The sequence below is a fragment of the Danio aesculapii genome, chromosome 15 (genome assembly GCF_903798145.1).
Source record: "Danio aesculapii chromosome 15, fDanAes4.1, whole genome shotgun sequence".
In the NCBI taxonomy this organism is placed as follows: domain Eukaryota; kingdom Metazoa; phylum Chordata; class Actinopteri; order Cypriniformes; family Danionidae; genus Danio; species Danio aesculapii.
The window spans coordinates 14,517,033-14,539,896 of NC_079449.1; the positions used below are offsets into that span (position 1 = coordinate 14,517,033).

The window sequence follows — 22,864 nt, forward strand, 5'->3', positions numbered from 1 at the left end:
ATATCAGAAACATTTAGCAAATCTGACAGACTATTTTAACAGTCACAAATGAATTATTTAAAATAAGTAACTCATCAGAAAGTGCAGCCACTATGAATGAGTTGTTAATTCATTCAGCTCATTTGATTGGTCCACAAACACTGTGGTGTATTATTTATTTACACGTGTTTGTCTGATGTTTGTAAAAAAATTTTGAGCACGTATTGAAAGGGTGCTAGATTGTTTGTTTGCTTTTCGCACACTTTAACATGGTGATTTTTCTCCTACACACCTATCATTTCTTCATGTGAGCTGAGTTTGAATTGATCTATTTGAAACGTAAGTCAGGATAACTACTGTTCATCAAACTATTGTATAGAAGCAATATCACACTTGCAATCACAAATACCAACCATGATTATTCACAATACCGCGTAATTTACAATATGCTACTCTTTTTCATTTATTTCCAGCGGTAGTTTTGACTGTGAGCATAGACATTGTGAAGTATTGTGGTGACAGACGTGGGTTCGGTTGCCTCGGCCGACTGTTTATGTTGGCGTCTTTCATGCGCTTGTCCACTCTGCCCAGACGTTCACAGTTCATTGATAACCTGAGTGACATGGCATGTGGTCTCTCGCCACGCTGAGGCTCGTGGCATCATGCAGGGTGGCGCTAGATTTGAGGGGGCATTTGGTTGATAGATGAAAGGAAAAAAAACAACATAATTTAACTCGTGTGATGAATAGAATGTGACTGCCAAGTGCTCTTTGTCCTTTACCGTTTTTTTAAATGACATTTTAGCACATTAAAAACACATTAACAAATCTACAAGTAGAGAGCACGGTGCATTTTATTCTGCACAATGTCAGTGTGCTTTCTTGTTAGTTTCACTCTTCATTTTATGGGGCTTGTCTAATCTGAAGGCTTCTTGCCCTGTTCATACTGTTAAATATGGAATTAGTTTTTTTAATGAGAAATGACTGTTGACTTTTTTTAATTCTGTTTTTCTTTGACTTATACTGTAAGTAGCGTACTGTTTTGTGACAAGTGTCTCTTGCCTCGTCATTAAATGGAGTAAAATAACTCTTTATGCTTTTTCGTTCAGTCATGATGACCGCAGCTCAGTTAAAAATGTGCTCTGGGTGTGTGTGTGTGCTTTAAAAGTGCATCTGTGAGCAAACGATGACCCATTAGCAGAGAAACAGCGGAAGAATATCATAGTTTGGGGACCACAGGATTTTATCTGTTATTCGCAGTCGATGTTGTTCTGTTGGTTTCATCGAACGTGGCCTTTCAGCATGCACTGGGGCGGTTTGCTGCCGAGTGTGACGTGGCTGGGATAAGAATCAGCACCTCCAAGTCCGAGGCCATGGTGCTCCATCGGAAAAAGGTGGTTTGCCATCTCCAGGTTAGGGGAAAGTCCTTACCCCAGCTGGAGGAGTTCAAGTATCTTGTGGTTTTGTTCACGAGAGAGGGAAGGATGGAACGTGAGATAGACAGGAGGATTAGTGCAGCGGCCGCAGTAATGCGGTCGATGTATCGTCCGTTGTGGTAAAAAAAGGAGCTCAGTCGAAAAGCAAAGCTCTCGATTTACCGGTCAATCTGCATCCCACTCACCTATTGTCATGAGCTTTGGCTCATGAACGAAAGGACAAGAACTTGGATAAAAGCAGCCAAAATGAGTTTCCTTTGCAGCGTGGCAGGGCACACCCTTATAGATAGGGTGAGGAGCTCTGTCACCCGTGAGGAGCTTAGAGTCGAGCCGCTGCGCCACATCAAGAGAAGTCAGCTGAGGATGCTTGGGCATCTGTTTCGGATGCCTCCTGGACGCCTACCTAGAGAGGTGTTCCATGCATGTCCCACCAAGAGGAAGCCTCGAGGAAGACTCAGGACATGCTGGAGAGACTATGTCTCTCAGCTGGCCTGGAAATGCCTTGGGATCCCCTCGGAGTAGCTGAAGGAAGGGTCTGGGGTTCTCTCTTCTAAGACTGCAATCACCGTGACCCAGCCCCAGAAAAGCGGATGAAAATTAACGAATGAATAAATTCTATTTAGGGATCAATCCGTTTGATCATTACCAGTATAGAAAATATTTATATTTTTAGATCGATCCTCCTACCCCTCCAGAGCAGAGCGTGCGCAGTCACAGCTTTCAGTCACATTACTGGCACACAGGACCTGTCAGGTTTCTGTTTCAAGCAATAGGCAACAGACATTTTTCATCCTTATTTGAATTGAGGAAATTAACACTGTAACAAATTATGTTTGCAGCTGAGAATGAACTACATTTTATTATTGGACTATTTGATCAACCAATCAATCAATCAATCATGAGCCAACTAACAGGCAAACTCGCAACACAGGCTCATTCTGAAAACATAGCCCTATATACATCTCTGGAGATCATGAATTATGTAGCCAGACGTGCGTATGGCTGCATTTCATCTTTAAAACAAATGATATGGGGTGCTATGACGCAATTCCTTTTCTCACTTACAGCTGACTGCTTACCTCTGTATGGACGGCTTTCTCACTATTACTAGTTGTACAGTTAGCTCACCATGTACGTCGGTGGACTTGAGACGCAGAGAGGAGTTGACCACGACAACGGGGTTCCGGTTCGAGAATGGTTTCAGAAAGCGGGTAAGACAAAAACAGAATCCAAAAAATTAAATAAACAAGAAAACAACAAGGTGACAATGTGGTAAAATCTGAAAACGTGGTGAAAATCAGGTGAGGGCTTTCCTTTTTCTGCATTGCTTTTGAAAACTTGGTTGGGTTTAGAAAGGTGGGAGGGCGGGTCAATCTGTGCTTTTAAGAATACTGTTGGTTGGGTTTAGGGAAGGAGGAGGGTGGGTCAGTCGTTCGGTCATTCAGTCAGTCAAACAGTCAGTCAACAGGGGCCTCTAGTGAATTTACGCGAGAAGAGCAGGCATGAATGGCACTCTTGAGAGAAATTTGAGATCTCAAAAAGCCTACATAGCGGCCTCTGGTGGATTGACAAAAAAAACTACAAAAAAAAAAAAAACTAGCTCCTGGGACGTATTTGGTGCACTCCAGAAATGTATAAAGAGGTACGTTTTCAGAATGAGCCTGGGTTAGGCTAGCTATCTAACAACATGCTCTAACACAAAAGTTTCAGTGTAGTTTTATGATACCTCTCTTTGAGTGTTGAGACCAAACTGTTGCTTTTATGTCAATTTATAGCACACTCTGATTCTCCGCAACTAACCCTGTTTATGGCTGCTGTTCTTGAGAAAAGAACAGAACTCTGTGTCTGACCAGACCTTGGTCTTCAGGCCTGATGGGAAAGTCTTTTCTGTGGCATAGGTTCTCATCATTAAAGCTCTTCCCTTCTGAATTCTGCCTGCCAAACTATGCGGCTTCCAGCGGAGGCCGGCGCACGAGGACATGGATTGCAATGAGGCCTAGCTGAACATACTTCCTACCGGTGACACCCCACATCAATCTTACGCTGCTCGGCCGTAGGAGGTGAAAGCATGGGCTCACACACTCTCAAGCAAAGACTGGAGCTCAGCGGGTGTGTTTTAAGAAAAAAAACAACTCTGATTTCATTTCTTCATTCAAAGCAGGAAGCTCTAAAGAGTGACATTTATAACAAAGAAGCATTCGCTCTCTTGCAATACTTCATTTGAAGTTTTAAATTTAAAGCTGAACTGCACAATTTTTTATGCATGTTGTTACAAGCAGATACAACTATATCAGAGCATGCTCTGTTAATGCTTTTTGTAAATTACACAGTATTTAACTGTATGAACTGCATTTTACTGTAGGACAGTAAAATTCAATGCATCTTTGTTTCTATAGAGCTTTTTACAATGTAGATTCTGTCAAAGCAGCTTAACATAGATGAAGCACTAGATGACTAGCAAGGCAGGGCAAGTTTATTTGTATAACACATTTCATACACAATGGAAAATCAAAGTGCTTTACATTACCATGAATAAAAGAGACAAGTATAAGAAAATATAAACAAAAAATAAAAATGATTAAAAATAGATAAAAACAGATTTACATGTGTTAAAACATGAACAAGAATGAAAAAGACATAATAGTGCGATCTGTCAGACATAGTACAGTGCTTATTGAGTAAAGGCACAGCTAAACAGATGTGTTTTAAGTCTTGATTTGAATGTGCCTAATGTTGGAGCACATCTGATCATTTCTGGAAGCTGATTCCAGCAGTAGGAAGGCGTAATAGCTGAAGGGCGGATTCATCCTGCTTTGACTGAACTCCTGTAATTTCTAGTTTATATGATCCTAAAGATCTGAGTGATCTGTTAGGTTTGTATTCAGTGAGCATATCTGTAATGTATTGAATTCATAGGCCATTTAGTGATTCATAGACAAGTAATAATACTTTAAAATCTATTCTGAATGTAACTGGGAGCCAGTGTAAAGACCTGGGGACAGGTGTGATGTGCTCTGATTTTCTGGTTCTGGTCAGAATCCTGGCAGCAGCATTCTGGATGAGCTGCAACTGTCTGGGGTGAGGAGGCCATTACAGTAATCCACCCTGCTGCTGATAAAAGCATGAACAAGTTTCTCCAAGCATCTAATACTTGCAATGTTTTTAAGATGATAGTATGCTGATTTAGTTACTGCTTTGACATGACTAGATCTGACTCCAGAATAACTCGTAGATTGAAACGGCTTCAGTTCAGTTTTCACAGCTGAAGTTCAGTTTAATTCAGTTCAGTGTAATCTAAATGTCACTCCTGAACGCACAAACATTGAAGAGCAAATCCAGTGATGCACTGCTCCACAAATCCTAAACCAAGCAAACCGGTGAGGAACAAACTTTACCAACTGACAAAATTGGTGAATTTTTGATTCTCTTAATTGTTTAGAGACTATTCAATTAGAGACCCAGTTGAGCGCTGAACTATCCTGCAATTCCAGCTTCACTGTTAAACTGTTGAGATATTCTTCTTTGTGTTGTTTATGGACAACCAGTCTTTTTGGTGCACTTGAATGAGTTAGTGACATTATAAAGATTTAATATCACAGATTTTGAATGACCACTTTTTCTTTCTATCAATGAAAGGGTCTCTCTTTGGCTGGCCAACCTGCTCTCAGAGGGTTTTCAGACTCATTAGAATAGCTCACCATTTTGCAAAGTCAGTGTAATCTGGAAAGTTTCGCTGATAAGTTAAAATGTTGTTTGTCAGATAATTTACTACCAGGTAACCACCAGACTAATTTTGATTGAATCATTGATTTAGATTTTTTCACTCATTATCCTTTGGCTTAGTCCCTTATTTATCACCACAGCACACAGCAGAAAGAACCACCAATTATTCTGACATATGTGTCATGTAGTAGATACTCTTCCAGCTGCAACCCAGTGCCAGGAAACACCAATACACCCTCTTATTCACACACATTTATTCACTTTAGCCAATTTAGTTTACACAATTCACATATACCACATGTTTTTGCAGGGCTCACAAAATTTCAATATCCCTGTTAGGGCTGCTCGATTATGGGAAAAATCATAATCATGAATTATAGTCATATTGTCATAATCAGGTCATAATTACATTACATAATTACAAAGCATTACAGTACATGCTTTTAGTAATTTTCATGTGAAACTGAGCTTTGCAGAGCAACAAATGTGCACTACTGGAAAGGGGGCGGTATATGATGCAATAATCGTTTTATCTCGATTAATGTTTTTTCATAATCGTTAGAAGTCGAAATCGAAACTGAATTTTCGATTAATTGCACAGCCCTTGTAGCCTGTGGAGCTGGCACTTTTCAGTTTTTGGTAGCCCCAAATAAATCTGTAAGTGGCCCGAATAGAAAATACATTATTCACTAAATAAAAATAAATGCATACATTTACTAAAAAAAGTTTTAGGCTAGATCTATATTTTTAGAAAAACCTAATTTTATTACCTTTTTTAAAATTCTTTTTTCAAAATGATGTGAAATCCTGGTAGGCCAAACTTTATTTTTTTTATAATTTTATCAACTTGGCACCAGTTCTTTTGACAACACCAGTTAACACAAATGCAAATTCAAACACATGTATATAGTGGTTCCTCAATGCATGGAAATTACATAAAACAAAATTACCCAAAGGAGCGCTTCTCGCCTCAGCAAGAAGGTCGCTGGTTCGAGCCTAGGCTATTTCAGTTGGCATTTCTGTGTGGAGTTCACGTGGGTTACCACTGGTTTTCCTCACAAGTCCAAAGACATGCACACGGGTGAATTGGGAAAGCTAAATTGTCCCTAGCGTATGTGTGTGAATGAGAGTATATGGGTCTTTCCCAGTGTTGGGTTGCAGCTGGAAGGGCATCTGCTGCGTAAAAATATGCTGGATAAATTGGCGGTTCATTCCACTGTGATTTAATAAAGGGACCAAGTGAAAAGATAATAGATAAATGAATGAAATTTACCCAATTTGTGAGTATGCAAAAACATTAAGATAAGTCATTCTTGGTAGCCTGATTGGAAAACAATTACTCCGGGACGTCAGGCTAGGAGTTTTGCAGAGGAAACTCACATGAACAAGAGGAGAACAGGTCAAACTCCACACAGAAATGCCAACTAGCCCATCCGGGACTTGAACCAGCGACCTCCTTGCTGTGAAGTGACAGTGTTAATCACTGAGCCACCGTGCCGCAAATATCCTATTTAGGTTTTTATACTCTACTTCTCATGAAATGTGGCTAAAAATTTAGTTGCTTTCAAAATGCATTGAAAAGGCAGAGGCCGTAAAAGCTGACAGCGTCTCCTCCTGGTCCTGTTATCTGGATTAAGTAGACTGGTTGATGTTGTTTTCTCAGTGGAGAGCTTTGACTGTTCTGCCTGGTGAGTCCAGCATCTCAGTAGAGCCTCACTGGCAAAGAGCACGGTTTCCTTATGCGCTCACCACGCTCTGTTTTTTCAGCTGGATCACAGCGTTTCACCGGGAACTTCACCAGCTCTTAGATTTGATGGACCTCACACTTGCACAAGACCTTAGCCACTATCTCAGAGAAAAATTCTAAAGAGAGTTGACAGTGTTTGCAACCTCATTAGTGGTGCTTGGTAAAGCTATCGCTAAGACTGTCACTGAAGGAGAAACATGAGCTGTTTTAAGGGAACATAATGTAATGAAGATTTAGAGCGTTTTTTTCTTGTTTTTTACTTGTTTTTTTTACTTTTTTAACACAAGAAATGTTAAGAAAATGCAATTCTTTAGAATTTTATTTTATTTTATTTTATTTTATTTTATTTTATTTTATTTATTTTATTTTATTTTATTTTATTTTATTTTATTTTATTTTATTTTATTTTATTTTATTTTATTTTATTTTATTTGGAGTTTCATTGTCCTAAGAGTCATAAGATTCAAGTTGCAGACAGATATAACACATTTCTAAAAATAAATAAGTAATATGAACATGACTCCCTTAAATTTTTTTAAGGGTTTAGCTATTTTATTTTAATTTTTATATATTTTTTTTATATTTTTTTATTTTAATTTTAATTTAAAATTATTTTATTTTATTCTATTGTGAGTTTCATCGTCCTAAGATTCATAAGATTCAAGTTGCAAACAGATATTAACACATTCCTAAAATAAACGAGTGGTCTGAAAATGACTCCCTTTAAGTTTTTTAACAGTTTAGTTATTTTATTTTTAATTTAACATTTATTTTTTATTTTATTTTATTTTATTTTATTTTATTTTATTTTATTTTATTTTATTTTATTTTATTTTATTTATTTATTTATTTTTATTTTTTTATTTATTTTTTATTTTTTTATTTTATTTCTTTAAGTTTCATTGTCTTAAGATTAATAAGATTCAAGTTGCAAACAGATTAACCCATTCCGAAAAATAAATGAGTCTTCTGAAAATGGCTCCCTTTAAATTTTTAACAGTTTATTATTTTATTTTTTAATTTATTATATATTTTTTTATTTAATGTAATTTCTTTTTTAATTTAACATTTATTGTATTTTGTTTTATTTTTTATTTTATTTTATTTTTGAAGTTTCTGTGTCTTATGATTCAAGATGCAGACAGATATGAACATAAATGAGTGGTCTGAAAATGGCTACCTTTTAATTTTTTTAAACTGCACTCTCCATATAAATTTAAGGTGCAGTAAATGTTTTATGAACTTAACAAAATGTTATAAAGAATGTGTAATATACAAAGAACAGTACCTCAGTCATTTAGACACTGATAAGTGCTATCAGACTGACTAAGGCACATCGGCCTAAACAATTATCCTTTTAATGGCCATTTCAATTAATTTCATGATTAGGTAAATTGATTAAATGCATAATTAATTAATGCACTAATCCAAATAATTGCAATAATCTTGTCCTCTATTCAGTCACAATAGTGGTTACAACCCTGAAATAAAGTAAGTAAAATAGTAAATAAAATAGATTAATATGTCCAGAAAGAGCAAGAGATACAACCAGGTCCAGCACAGGTCAAATGCAGATCATTTGCAAATGTAGATTAAATCAAAAACGGAATAAAATCTCACATTCGTCTTGTGGTTTCAGAGTTGAACATCCTCTGGGCGGGCCATCAGGTTCATCACAGTTCTGAATACTACAATCTGTCGACAGCTCTGCGCCAATCTGTCACACAGCAGCTTTCCTCATGGGTATGAAGCACCTGCGTCTGTCTCATTCACTTATGATCATTTTTGCTATGAAACATGGTTGATCAAATAACAGTTGTTAGTTAATGAGCTCAAGCTGCTTGCTAATGATCTGTTATGACGTGATAATATTCGATGTGTTTTATCAGATATTTTACTCTCCGTTGGCCCTGATGATTCCTCCTTCAGTGTTTGCGGTGCACATACAGTTCAACCTGCTGTACCAGTTCTGGATTCATACTGAGGTATTGTGGGATTTGTTATTAGTAATAGTTATTACATTTTTAGGGTAAACAAATACTGTCAAGGCTCACAGGATATATGAAATAATCTTTAAAGGGGCTTAATGTAAAATATTTATTTTTCAATAACAGATTTACTGCTCATATACAGGAAGTCTTTTTATCCAACAGTAATCAGATTGTATAACCAAATTCATACCAGATAAATTGTGCTGAACTGAATTGGATATTAGATTTGGACAAGTGTTTACTCGTTGTTTCTGGAACTAAGGTGTGCAGTATGAAATGTAATTTTATTATTGTTTTTATACATATGTAACTTATTTATTTTTAGTATGGAGAGCTCTGCTGTGACATTTGAATTTCCCTTTGGGGATTAATAAAGTCAAAGTCGAAGTCGATATTTGAATAGCTTGTAATGAAATTTACAAAAAGAGGCATATTGGATTTTATAGATATTCTATGAATTTATGCAAACATTTTTTTTATTTTAAAGGACTTCAAGGAAGAATGGGATGTTTATATATGCTACCAAAAGCCAGTTCAAGCTTCACTGTAAAAAGCAATAAGTTGATTTTACTTGAGTAAACTGCTGTCTTAAAATAGTTGTCAATAAAACGAAATGCTGTTCTTAAAACTATGTCCATAATCATAAACATGAAGTCAACTTAACAGTTCCAAGTTACAGCGTGTTTACTCCATTTTTAAAGGAAATAATCTCTTTTTACAAAGTATACTCTGACTTAGCCAGATGCATGTACACTACCTGACAAAAGTCTTGTCGTCAAACCGAGTTGTAAGAGCAACAAATAATAACTTGACTTCTAGATGATCATTTGGAAAAATGGCAGAAGGTAGATTTTTCTGATGAATTATCTGTTGACCTGCATCCTAATCATCACAAATATTGCTGAAGACCTATTGGAACTCACATGCACCAAAGATTTTCACAGAAATCATTCAAGTTTGGTGAAGGAAAAATCATGGTTTGGGGTTACACTCAGTATGGATGAGTGCGAGAGAGCTGCAGAGTGGATGGCAACATCAACAGCCTGAGGTATCAAGACATTTGTGCTGCCCATTACATTACAAACCACAGGATAGGGCAAATTCTTCAGCTGGATAGCGCTCCTTCTCATACTTCAGCCTCCATACCAATGTTCCTGAAAGCAAAGAAGGTCAAGGTGCTTCAGGATTGGCCAGCCCAGTCACCAGCCATTATTGAGCATGTCTGGGCTAAGATGGAGGAGGCATTGAAGATGAATCCAAAGAATCTTGATAAACCTTGGAAGAACTGTTTCTTTACCATTCCAGATGACTTTATTAATAAGTTATTTGAGTCATTGCAGAGATGTATGGATGCAGTCCTCCAAGTTCATGGGAGTCATACACAATATTAGTTCTTTTTCCACTACACCATCACATTATATTCTATACTGGACATTATTTCTGTTAAGTGACAAGACTTTTGTCTAAGCGAAGTCAGACCTTACTGTCCTGATTAAATAAATATAAATCAAGGCATGATTGTATTTTATTTGGTCAAATAATTTAGAGTCCTTTGCCTTTCATACACGCCACTTCTGAAATCAAATGATCAACTAGAAGTTAAGTTATTATTTGTTGTTCCTAAAACTTGAATTGGCGACAAGACTTTTGTCAGGCAGTGGTCTATATTCTTATATACTTTAAAATCAAACTATCGTAACAGTGTAATTTTAATAATGACCTGTTTTGTAAACAACATAAATTGTAGGGATGCACTGAAATGAACTTCTTTGGTGAATGCCAAAGCCAAAAATAACACATTATTTGTTATTTTATTAAATAATGCAACATAATAACTTAAATTATACTGATAAAAAAAACACACATTTTATTGACACTGAACAAGAAAGAGTGAGTCGAGAGGTGTTATTTTAACAGCATTGTCATGACAGCAAAGGAGCGTCATTGCATGCAGCAGGAACCAGTATAGAAATGTCCCGTCGGCATGTTATTTGAGAGCAGACTTTGCTTTTCCAGTGAACATATATGGTTCATGCATAAATAAGTATACATGTACTATTTTGAACATTGACTACAATGCATGCACAAGCTGGTCGACTGTATTTTTTCTTTGTATTGCTTTTGCGCTTTAGTCACCTCAGCAACAAAACACACTTGTACAGGGCAAGCCATTGAAATGAATGGGTTTCATACAACAGCGCACTAGCTCAGGGACTTTCACATCCGGTGTGAATAATTTGTGCATCAACAATAAATTGCAGAGCTATGACCAGATGCTTTTTTAACTGCTGTTTTCTCGCCGCTGTCATTTTTGTTGTGTTAATTTTATTGTTGAGAGGAAAACACCTACATGCTACTTATACTAACTCAGTATGTCCAAATTGTATGTTACAGCATCAATCAAATTGTATGTTTCATAGATGTAAATATTGCGCACTAATACCTATGTATAAGCAATGAGACTAGGCTGGGGATTGTGGAAATGTGCTAATTTGCCCTGTTTAGCAAATCTGGCCTTGTATTTTTCCTTAAATCTTTTAGTAGCACAGTTTTTTCACCATTTTTTCTCTTTAAAAAATCCAGCTTAGCCTCTCTCTGACTATTTGTAGGTTTGCAGTTTCTGCTCGTTTTGTGGTTCTAAATACCACACTCAATCATAAGTAATGAGATTTTGAGATGTTATGAAATACTCCAAACAGAAGCTTTACATTTGCCTTTTAAATGGGCCCAGTTTGGGCTTTACATTCAGAGATCATTTGGGAAATGGATTTGGAATCACTTCCATCTTGTAGAGCTCTATTAGTGAAAACAGTCTTCACGTCTCCAATTTTCTGAAGGGTATAATTTATGCCCCCTTTATGGGCTTTTTTTGATGTCATGTAATTTATTGGCGTCCTCATCCAACATTAGACCACGAGTCGAGTCGTGAGGGAGCTCTTTTCTTTTAAGATAAAATTCAGCTTTTGCCAGATCTCTCATTACATGGAAATAATGGTTGACTGAATTACGGTGCTCACTTATGCTGGGCTTTTCCTATTTTGCAGACGTCAGAAGTCAAACACTCAAGTAAAAAATATAAAAATAAAAAAAACAACCTCATGGTCGGCACTAACACCTGCAATATATGCCTCATCAAGCTGAAATTGATGTTTATATCCTGGTGAAATAAGGCAAGAGTGTGTATTCATGCATGTAACTCACCACCAGTGAAATGACACTCAAACGTGTGTGTGTTGTCAGACCAATTGGCTTCTTTATGCTCCTTCTAATCCAATGTAATGTTTGTTTTACTTCCAATCTACAAATATTGTTCTTTCCATCTGGAAATTTGGCCACCTTTCTCTTTCCGTAGTTAGCAGAGTTTTTCGACCGAGCTCATCAGATAAGAAAACACTATGTATTAATGATGTCTCCAAGTACATTTGCGAACATCTGAACCAGTCAAGGTTCCATGATCCCCTGAAGAGCACATTTCTTCAGCGCTTTAAGCCAAAATAAAGACAAGCCACTCAATAGGGAGAATTAATCACATGCTGTATGTAAGACTAATATTAAGATTCGGTCTGCCTGTCCATATGAAAAATGTCAAAAGAGGACAATGGGCTAACCCACAATCATTTGTCTTTTGCTGTTTTGTCTGTGGCTTACATGAAGCGCTGTATATAGGGAATGATGTGTTGCTGTCACCATTTTGTTCATGAAAGGATATTTGTGAGGTTAAGGAGAAGGTTTGTCATAGATGAAAATTCTGTCATCTCTTACATACTGTTGAAAGCAATTAGTTTTGAGTAAAAGCGAGTATTTCTTACAACCATTTCATATCTCTAAAGAAAATGAATTGAGCTTCACATGTGAGTGGGCTTGACAAACCACCTGTAGAAACACTCTTCTCTATGTGTAACCCCCCCCCCCCCCCCCCTCCTTACTATAGCAAATCAACCCTTGCAGATTTGAGACAGACACTTTCTTACAACCACTCCATATCTCTAAAGAAAATGAAATAGAACTTCACATGTGAGTGGACTTGACAAACCACCTGTAGAAAAACTTTTCTCTCTATGAAAAATTCTTCCCCCCTCCTTGCTCTCACTTAATTCTCAGTTCATTTGCATAATTAGCACTTCTTGAGTAGATTGCCTCTTCCTGTTGAATTGCTGAACGCCTCCTCAATTGTAAAACCCTTTGACAAAAGCATCTGCTAAATGACTAAATGGAAATGTAAGTTTTATTATTATGCATGCTCTTCATTTATTCATGCAACAATTTACTAATTTTTTTAAAAGTAAAATCAACTAATAAGCAAAAGGTTTACTCACTTTTTAAAAGATAAAAATTAATTCAACTTATTACTTTTTACAGTGCAGGTACTTACCGATAATATATTTCTAAACCTGTGTGACTAAGTTGTTCTGGTGATTTTTGTCAATGTACAATCAGAAAAGCTGAACCACAGAACCATAAAAGTCTATTATTTAGCTAATGCAATGCACAAGTAGTTAGTGTTGTGACTATACTGGAATTTGATACCAATCGCTACTGTAATTTTAGAAACATCCATTTCCTGCTAACGTTTGAGCACTTTCTAAATCAGCACTGATTTGCCATTGCGTTCACTTGCTCAACAGAACTGACTGTGATTGGTCTTGAAGGTCATCAGTTTACTGAACTCACCACTGTTTACTGAGTGTAACCACAGATACAGGAACACTGGAGCATTTTAAAGCTGCGAAAATCAGCTGGTCTGTTTATAAGCTCACATTCAAGCAATCCGCTGAGAAGAGACTGATCTTCACGGCTTTAAAGTGCGCGAAGATGAATAGAGCACGTGAAGACAATGGCAAATCAGCATTAAAAGAAAGCGCTCAAATTTTGGCGGGAAATGGATGTTTTTAACATTTCAGTATCTATTGATCGAGTATCGAATTCCAGTATCATGACAACACTACAAATAATTAGATTTCCTCTATAGTTTAAGCATTAACTGATCATTTTTTTTGGTCTTCAATCAATTTTATATTTACATTTTTTTTAAAGACAGTCACAATTTGTTCAGAAATCATTATTTAAAAAAATTGAATAAAAGAAAAGATTTCATTTTCACCAAACAACACTTAAAAAGCAAGGTACATACCAAATCTTAATTATTTTTGTGTACAGATACAGCCTTATTAATAGCTATTAGTGAAAAAAGACAAAAAATTCTGTCATTGCTTAAAAAGTGTTAAAAAACCTTTAATATGACATTACTGTCATATAGCTGACAATAAAGTAAAACTAAAGCACCCTAAAAGTGGCTCTGTGTGAGAAACAGATGGAAATTAAAGTCATTAGTCAGTTAGTTAAATGTTGGTTTCGATTAGTCGATAACTGGAACAACTGATTCAGTTTAAGGTTGTAAAGGAATGGCATTTATGTTTCTGCGTGTTCCTCAAGTAATCATATGATTTCAGAAGTACAATGTATGTCACATGGTCAAGTTTTATCATATTTTATGGTGTTTTGCATACTGATTTGTAGCTTTATAAGAATATTATCTGTGACCTTGAAAAACAAATGTTTCTATCAATAGTTGGTCAAAGATCTTGGACCTCTGGAGTGGATCCTTAATACTCCCAGTCACCACAGAGTTCACCACGGTAAGCATCATTACCCTTTGAAAGTAGATTCGTTCTGGTGTCTGTTATCTTTGTGGGTAAAAAGTGATGAATATTTTGTTTGGTGATATGTCTGTAAGATTTTCTTATCATGTGACAAAAGTAACACTGTCTATACACTTTTATAAATAGAGTCATGCTGTAATAATGGCTATCTGTGCAGTAAATTGTTAATATTTGACCATGCACTTACAGGGCGAAATCCATATTGCATTGACAAGAATTATGCAGGAATTCTGATCATATGGGACAGGATGTTTGGTAAGTGTCTGTGTGCTTTTTGCAAAACAATGCCATATGAAAATGAATGAAAATAAGCCTGTTCAATGGATTCAGTGCAGCACATTCATCTCTTTCATGTCTTCTTTCTACTTTTTGTTGTAAAAAAATAAAAAAGCCCAAAGTTTAAGTAGTAGTGTTATTTATAACTTACTGTTAAACACAAAAGAGCTGAAATGTTGCAGAACAAATCATCTGAAATGCACTTTTATGTTAATTGAAATTTACAGTATGGAAATGCATCCAGTCTTCTGTTGCGTCCTGTTTTAGGTACATTCGCTCCAGAAAGTGATAAAGTTATCTATGGACTCACACACCCAATCGGCACATTTGAAATTTGGTCAGTCGAGGTTGGTAAAGATGTATTTTTATTTTTATTTTAATATTTAAAACATAAATGTAGCAACACAGGGTGACACGGTGGTGCAGTGGGTAGCATATTGGCCTCACAGTAAGAAGGTCGCTGGTTCAAACCTCGGTTGGATCACTTGGCATTTCTGTGTGGAGTTTGCATGTTCTCCCCATGTTTGCGTGGGTTTCCTCCAGGTGCTCCGGTTTCCCCCACAAGTCCAAAGACATGCGCTATAGGTGAATTGGGTAAGCTAAATTGGCCGTAGTGTATGTGTGTTATTCATTGTGTATGGGTGTTTTCCAGTGATGGGTTGCAGATGGAAGGGCGTCCGCTTCATAAAACATATGCTGGATAAGTTGGCGGTTCATTCAATTGTGACAACCCTAGATTAGTAAAGGGACTAAGCCGAAAAAAAATGAACGAATGAATGAATGTAGCAACACAATGTAAATTTGCATTTGTAAAATGTTATTATTATTAGCAGTATTATTTATTATATGCATGTTTATATTTGTTTTAATAAAAACAATTTTAGATTTGTCCACCTGTCGGGTTTTGGAGATGTCTGCATCACCATATGGTGCATAAGAACAGGACGTGCGTTTGGATATAACTCAGTTTTTTGACCACACTTTTTTATTGTTTATTTGTTCGTTTGCTGGAAATTAGAACTGAATTTAGAAATAGTATTGAAACAAATCTTTGTGATTTACCAAACAAAATTAAATATGTAGACTAATGGACGTCTTCTGTGGAGTGCGTACAACAGTTAAAGAGTTAAAGTAAAGAGGCAGAATAGAGGAGGCTCATTATTTATCCTCATGCAGATGGTCTATTAAACTGCTTTCTCGCTAGTGAAGTGTGCAGTTTTTCCATTAAATTTTTCAACTTCATAGTCCGCCATGTAAATAGCTATTACGCCATGGCACGACCCAAATGATTCCTAAAAGGAATGGGAATGGGAGATGAGACTCTGATTGGTTTAATGCACATTATGCTTAAAACACATCCATAACTCATTAAGTAAGCACAGACCCTGTTAGACCATACACCGTGGCACAAAGAGTATTTTTTTCATCCTTAAAATAGCAAAAGTGGATTCGAAGACGCCCTTAATACTTTTGCGCCATTGTGCCCTAGATCGTTAAAATAGAGCCCTTAATTGTGATTTTTAAATTTCAAAATAAGACTTTTTTTTCTTGCAATTTTATGTCTCATAGTGTTATTTTTTCCAGAATTGTGCTTTATATCTATAATAAAATTGTATCTATTAATAAAAATATAAATTAACTAAGCTAATTATTAAAAAATAAAATTGGAACTACAATATAAATTATGTAATGCAAGCAAAAAAAATGTATTATATTTATATTGTTTGCACTTCTGTTTTTTTGTCTGTAAGAATTGTGCGTCAAAAATGTCACAATTGCAAAATATTAACTTGTAATTGCACAAAAATAGTTACAATTGCAAGTTTTTATTGCAAGAAAAAATATAAAGTGTAAAAAAATATATAGAGTATATATAGAGTAAAAAGCTATATATTAACAGTAAAACTGCCATAGTTTGGGTTTAATTTTTTTACTATGGTATTATTGTAATGTACCGTACATGTGCTCAGTGATCTCTCGTGTAAGCAAAGTTTACATCATTCATAAATCAGCAGATTCGATTATTTGCCCTTTCATTCCATCAAGACCTTTGACTGGCGAAAACATCAACACTGCAGATGAATTGGGTTTCATATAATGGGCTCTAGTGTATCAGAGCGGCCTAATTTTAGCGATGTAAATATCTGAGCAGAGTCAATGGAGCTCCTCTTCTCCTCACATTACTGTTCTTGTGGAAAAGCCATGCTGTAACCATAACATTATTACTTCACTTTAAACACGCGGCTCAGGAGAGCTGAAAGAGTCCTGCAAAACCAAATGGAGGTTGTGTTTGATTATTTTTTCGGTGCTCTCCTGTGGCAGTCCCGAGTAAGAAATATCTGATGTGTGTGACGAAACGCATTTAGATGATGATGAATCAAGTGAATAAGAATAATGTTTTTCTTACTGTGAAATATAAACTGGTTTTCAAAAAAATCTTGGAGATAAAAAGGATAAAATGTATAATTTCATGTCATAGTTGAGTGAAAAGCAGAATTAAAGAGGTCACTTAGGATAATTGGTGCATGTGCTGTGTATGATATACCTATATTCTTTTTTTTTTTCAAGTTTCTTTATTATCCGTACCTGTGGCAGAGGTTCTGGGAAGCTGAAGGGATTTCAAATAAGCTGTCAGTCATTTGGAAAGGGCCAGGCTGGACTCCAGGAAAACCAAGACTGGGAGACATCGCTGATATACCTCAGGTGAAAAATAGGTTTTAATATTTGTTACTACTTCACTATATCAGGATATCATATTTTTATATTACTATACCAACTGAAGTATCAGTACACCAAGTAGCATCATGATACGTTTCAGTACAATTTTTACACTTTATTAGGTACACTAGTACCGGGTTCAATCCTTTTTTGCCTTCAGAACTGCCCTAATTCTTCGTGGTGTAGATTGGCACCTGAATTATTCCTCACCTGAATTATTCCTCAGACTTTTTGGTCCATATTGACATGATAGCATCACACAGTTGCTGCAGATTTGTCGGCTGCACATCCATGATGCGAGTTTCCCGTTCCACCACATCCCAAAGGTGCTCTATTGGATTGAGAACTGGTGACTGTGGAGGCCATTTGAGTACAGCGAACTCATTGTCATGTTCAAGAAACCAGTCTGAGATGATTCACGCTTCATGACATGGTGCGTTATCCTGCTGGAAAGAGCCATCAGAAGATGTTCATAAAGGGATGGACATGGGCAGCAACAACACTCAGGTAGGTTGTGACATTCACACGATGCTCAGTTGGAACTAATGGGCCCTAAGAAATATCCTCCACACCATTACACCACCACCACCAGCCTGAACCATTGATAGAAGGCAGGATGGATCCATGCTTTCATGAGGTTGACGCCAAATCTTGCCATGTGATTGGCTTATTAAAGAGTTACATTAACGAGCAGTTAGACAGGTGTACCATATAAAGTGGCCGATGTATAATTAAACCTGCAAACATTTATATTAATATTTCTAGAAGTAGAATTAAAATTGTGTGACATTTAAAAAATGCTATGTATTTTTAAGAATACATGATTAATAGGTAATATGATAGAAATGTGTTTTTAATTCATAAACTACATAATGAAGACAAAAATCGTAGTCTTTTATACGTTTTAAGAAAGAAAAAAGAGAAAGCACCAGCAGTTATTCATAAAATTGATCAACATTAAAACATGAAAACTACAAAAATATTTCAACATAAAACATAAAACCCTGAAATAACATATCACAGATTACACACAAATAAAATTTATAATAACATTATTGATGAAAATGACAAGACACTAAAGACTCCAATAATAGCTGCCTCAAATGTATCTTTTCTATTAGAGAAATCAAGTATGTTTTAAAATCCATGACAACAGAAAGCACATGTAATTTATAGGTATTTGTAATTTAAGATTATTAATAAATTTTCAATTTTCAATGTTTAACTGTATGTTGTGATTTAAAAAAAAGCCATGGTGAAAAATCAGCATCTCCAAATCTTTTATGTTCCCTGCTTTCCAAATGCTCCCAAACAACATAAATCACACAACCAATAGTTGAATATTGAATAGGGGCAGGGCTTTTAGTTCTTTTAACCAATGGGAATCCACCTGTAGAACACACCTTTTCCTCTCTTATGCACTTTGTGTTCAACACTTTGTGCTTTTGGGAAAACATCTTGAAATTCTTAGTGTGTTCACGCAGGTGAGTGGACTTGATAAACCACCTGTAGTAGACTCTTTTTCCTCCCCATATGCACCAGACAATTCTTATAAGCACCCCATACTTCTTGGCAAACATTGTGCAATTCTGAATGTGTTCCACAAAGGTGAGTGGGTTTGACAAACTACCTATACAGTAGGACACACACTCTCTCAATGAATAACATAGACTTGTCATAGAACCTACACTCAATGGCCACTTAGGTACACCTGACCAACTGCTTGCTGACGCAAATTTCGAATTAGCCAATCACATGGCCGCAACTCAATGCATTTAGGCATGTAAACATGGTCAAGACGATCTGCTGCAGTTCAAACTGAGCATCAGAATGGGGAAGAAAGGTGATTTAAGTGACTTCGAATGTGGCATGGTTGTTGGTGCCAGACGGGCTGGTCTGGGTATTTCAGAAACTGCTGATCTACTGGGATTTTCACATACAACCATCTCTAGGGTTTACAGAGAATGGTCCGAAAAAGAGAAAATATCCAGTGAACGACAGTTCTGTGGACGTAAATGCCTTGTTGATGTCAAAGGAGATTGGCCAGACTGGTTTGGAAAAGGGGGGCAAAAGGGGGTCCAACCCGGTACTAGTAAGGTGTACCTAATAAAGTGACTGGTAAGTGTATATTCCTCTGCTCTTTGATTATTTGAAGTGCTTCTTTTATCCTTGCTTGTAAGTCGCTTTGGATAAAAGCGCCTGCTAAATGAGTACATGTAAAAGTAAATGGAAATGGAATGAAAAGTAGAGCTTGTACTCAGTAAAATTATTTGGAAACTGTTTCAGTAGTTCAATTTCCATTAGCGGTCCAGAATATTTCACCTTCACCTTTAAAATTGGAAACTCTTTTGTTCCTTGGTCTCTTTGTCATTTACTACCTGCCGTTTTTGCAACAGGAAAAAAGGTCTCGCAAATGAGTTCTCACATAAAAACAGACTCACGTTTCAGACAGGCTTTACAAGAGTGCCCCATCGCCAAATGAATCTTAACCGCCTTTGTGGGCCATAAGCACAATAGGCTCATTTTCACTCGTCTTTAAAAAGGCAAGCTTTTTTTGGGCCCGATCAAACAGCAGGCCCGCGACAAGGTTTTGAAGTGTTCTCATCAGGAGAGCGGCGGTTTGCTTTGAAACACATCTGACTACTTCCAAACGCAGTTTCACACTCTGTCTTTCTCTCTCTCTTTCTGCTGCTCTCACCATGTTACAATTAAAGCCACCTCAAAGTGGGCCCTGGTGATCCTAAACATGTGGGGAGAGCAGGAATTTGACAGAAATATCTTGAAAGGGCCTCGGTGATGCAGAGCGGGGTGTGCCTGTTGTTTCTCCTGTGCAGTGGAGGAGAGGAGGATATGTTGATTTCTGAGGGAAAGCAGAAGCGGACTCCAGGGTGCTGGTGTGAGGGAAACCCACACGTGTCTGCAGCCCTGACGAACTCTTAGGAAATCAACAGTGACCAAAATTCTCTATGATTCATGCTCAAAACAAATTGATGTATGCAGCAGAGTTATTTTAGCGTGGGATCCAAACAGTGATGCAATTTTGTAATATGCTGTAATTTTATGAGGAAGTATTGAATTGCTCAAATTTAGCCCTGAAATGTTTCCGTGGAATGGTTATGTAGTTGCACAAATTCGCTTGGCCAATTCATTTCAAACATTTGTTACATTTTTTTTTTTGTTTCTTTTGCTGGTTTAAAATGCTCCAACCAAGTTGAAATTTATGCTCAATCATCAATGTAGATCAGGGGTGTCAAACTCAGTTCCTTGAAGGCCGCAAACGCAGTCACACTGCACTTTTCATCCCATAGATTTCCACTCATACACATGCGAGTGCGGCAGACCGGAAACGCAAGCTTCGCATGTCGCTGTGCTCGAAAGTTCAAGCTTGGTGAAGTCTGACCTGCGAAATCACATCACATGACTGCCTGAGACCTATAGATCAAAACATAACCTCTCTGTACAGAAATTTGAAATGAGGGCCAATCGCTCACTTTATCAACATCTAATCATGTTGTTTAATCCCGCCCCTTTTTGCAGCGTCATACAACAGAATTTTGCTAGCCCAAACTCTACTGTGACTGTGGCTTTAGTTCAAACCCTAATTAAACAGACCTGATCAAACTAATTGAGTCCTTCAGGCTTGTTTGAAACCTACAGGTAAGTGTGTCAGAGCAGGTAGTATCCGTGACGTCATCCATAGGTTTCTAAAGTATGCAAAAGAAGCTACAAGTAGGCGTGGCCAACCATCGCTATTTTGTTAGCGTGTCATCATACCGACCGGGGGATACCAAACAAGGGCAAAGAGGCGGAGTGTGAGCGGAGATACACGTGCCTGCTAGCATTTTGCTTAGATGGTCTTTTCTTTGGGAGAAACGCTTAATACTTCATTATCTGCGACTTGTTTGTGTTCTAACCACATGTGCTTGGTTGTACACTATATAAATAAAGTGTTTAGTCCTTCAAAAACACTGTTGTAACACATTGAGCCACTAAACATTGTTCTTATGATGTTTTTCTACAGGAGGAAAGCTTAAAATTACTTCCAAATACTTCAAATATAGTCAGCAGTGTTTCCCCTACCATTATATTAGGGGGCGCCCGCACTCTCTTTGTTGCAAGTGCAGCCTTTGTTGCAAGTGCAGATGTGTTTAAGGGATTATATGCAGCATCCTTGATTTATTCTCTTAGGTAAGGCAAGATCTTCTCTTAAGATTCAAATTTAGAGGGAAAATGTGCTTTATGCTTTATAAACCTTGAAGCATTAGAATCAGTACTCCTTATCGGCCGATCACTACGACAAGGAATCAGTACTCTGTATTGGCTGCAAAACTCCTGATCGGAGCATCCCTGGCTTTGATCCAACTTGGCTGGCTGTAAGTAAAGGTCAAGTATAAAAGTATACTTTATTTAGTAAGTAAATAAGCCCGTTAAGATACACTGTAGTGACAAAAGCTGCACACGTTGGGGATAAAAAAAGATCTAAAAATAAATGTTAATGTTTAGCTTGTACGATTGTACAGTTAAAATAATTTAGTTATTTACTGCTGTCATTAAAAGAAACAAATGACACTATGACTCCTTGTGCCAGTGTCAGTCTGAACAGCCACGCCAGGTTTGACACCCTTTATGTAGATCATCTTGGACCTGATTCAATAATCTAATTAATGGCTCTAATTAACCAAATTGGAACCAAATATGGGTCCAAATGCCTCTTTCTGTTAAACACATGTATTGTCACACAGTAAGGTGGTTATGCTGTTTTGTTGAGCATTGTTGCTTGTTTATTGCTCTTCCAAGCTACAGTAGTCTAGTATCCCTAAAGGAGTTTAACTTTGAACCAAGTTAGTCTAATATCTGTGATCAACAATCAATGCTACACTTGACCGATTAAAAACCCAACCTGGAACATCTAAACCAAAAGCAATAAAAAAGCAATAATAATAATAAAGCAATCTAAAAAGCCTCTTTATGTTGAAAAAATCAGCAAGCTAAATGGGTTGGGTATATAAACAGAGGTCAAAGCTAGTGCCAAATGGGTTGGTCAGCTCCAAATGGGTAGGACTTGAGCTCCAAGTGGGCTGTAAAAAAAACTCCTGGGGCTTTGGATTTATTTAATGTGTGAGTCCAATATATTGCTTTTTTCTTAGCATCTAAACCTACCATAAACCTTCTTTAATCAGTAAGGAGTAATGCCGCGGTCACATTAGAGTTTGTGCTTGCAAAATTCTGTCATATGGCGCGGCTGGATTAAACAAGATGATTAGACATTTTAAAAAGCAAGCGATTGCTCTATATTTTAAATTTCTGTACAGAGAGGTCTTGATCTTGTTTTGAT

General features: G+C 36.8%; 1 protein-coding gene across 1 annotated transcript in view; it reads left to right on the top strand.

The window, feature by feature from the left end:
- The window catches only part of agmo (alkylglycerol monooxygenase), an 81,911-nt gene that overhangs the window by 39,095 nt on the left and 19,952 nt on the right, over nucleotides 1-22,864 (top strand). The window contains exons 4-9 of the mRNA XM_056474461.1: nucleotides 8,524-8,627; nucleotides 8,774-8,869; nucleotides 14,445-14,511; nucleotides 14,725-14,790; nucleotides 15,079-15,158; nucleotides 17,380-17,514. Coding sequence (XP_056330436.1) covers nucleotides 8,524-8,627; nucleotides 8,774-8,869; nucleotides 14,445-14,511; nucleotides 14,725-14,790; nucleotides 15,079-15,158; nucleotides 17,380-17,514 — 548 coding nt within the window. The remainder of the gene's footprint in view (nucleotides 1-8,523; nucleotides 8,628-8,773; nucleotides 8,870-14,444; nucleotides 14,512-14,724; nucleotides 14,791-15,078; nucleotides 15,159-17,379; nucleotides 17,515-22,864) is intronic.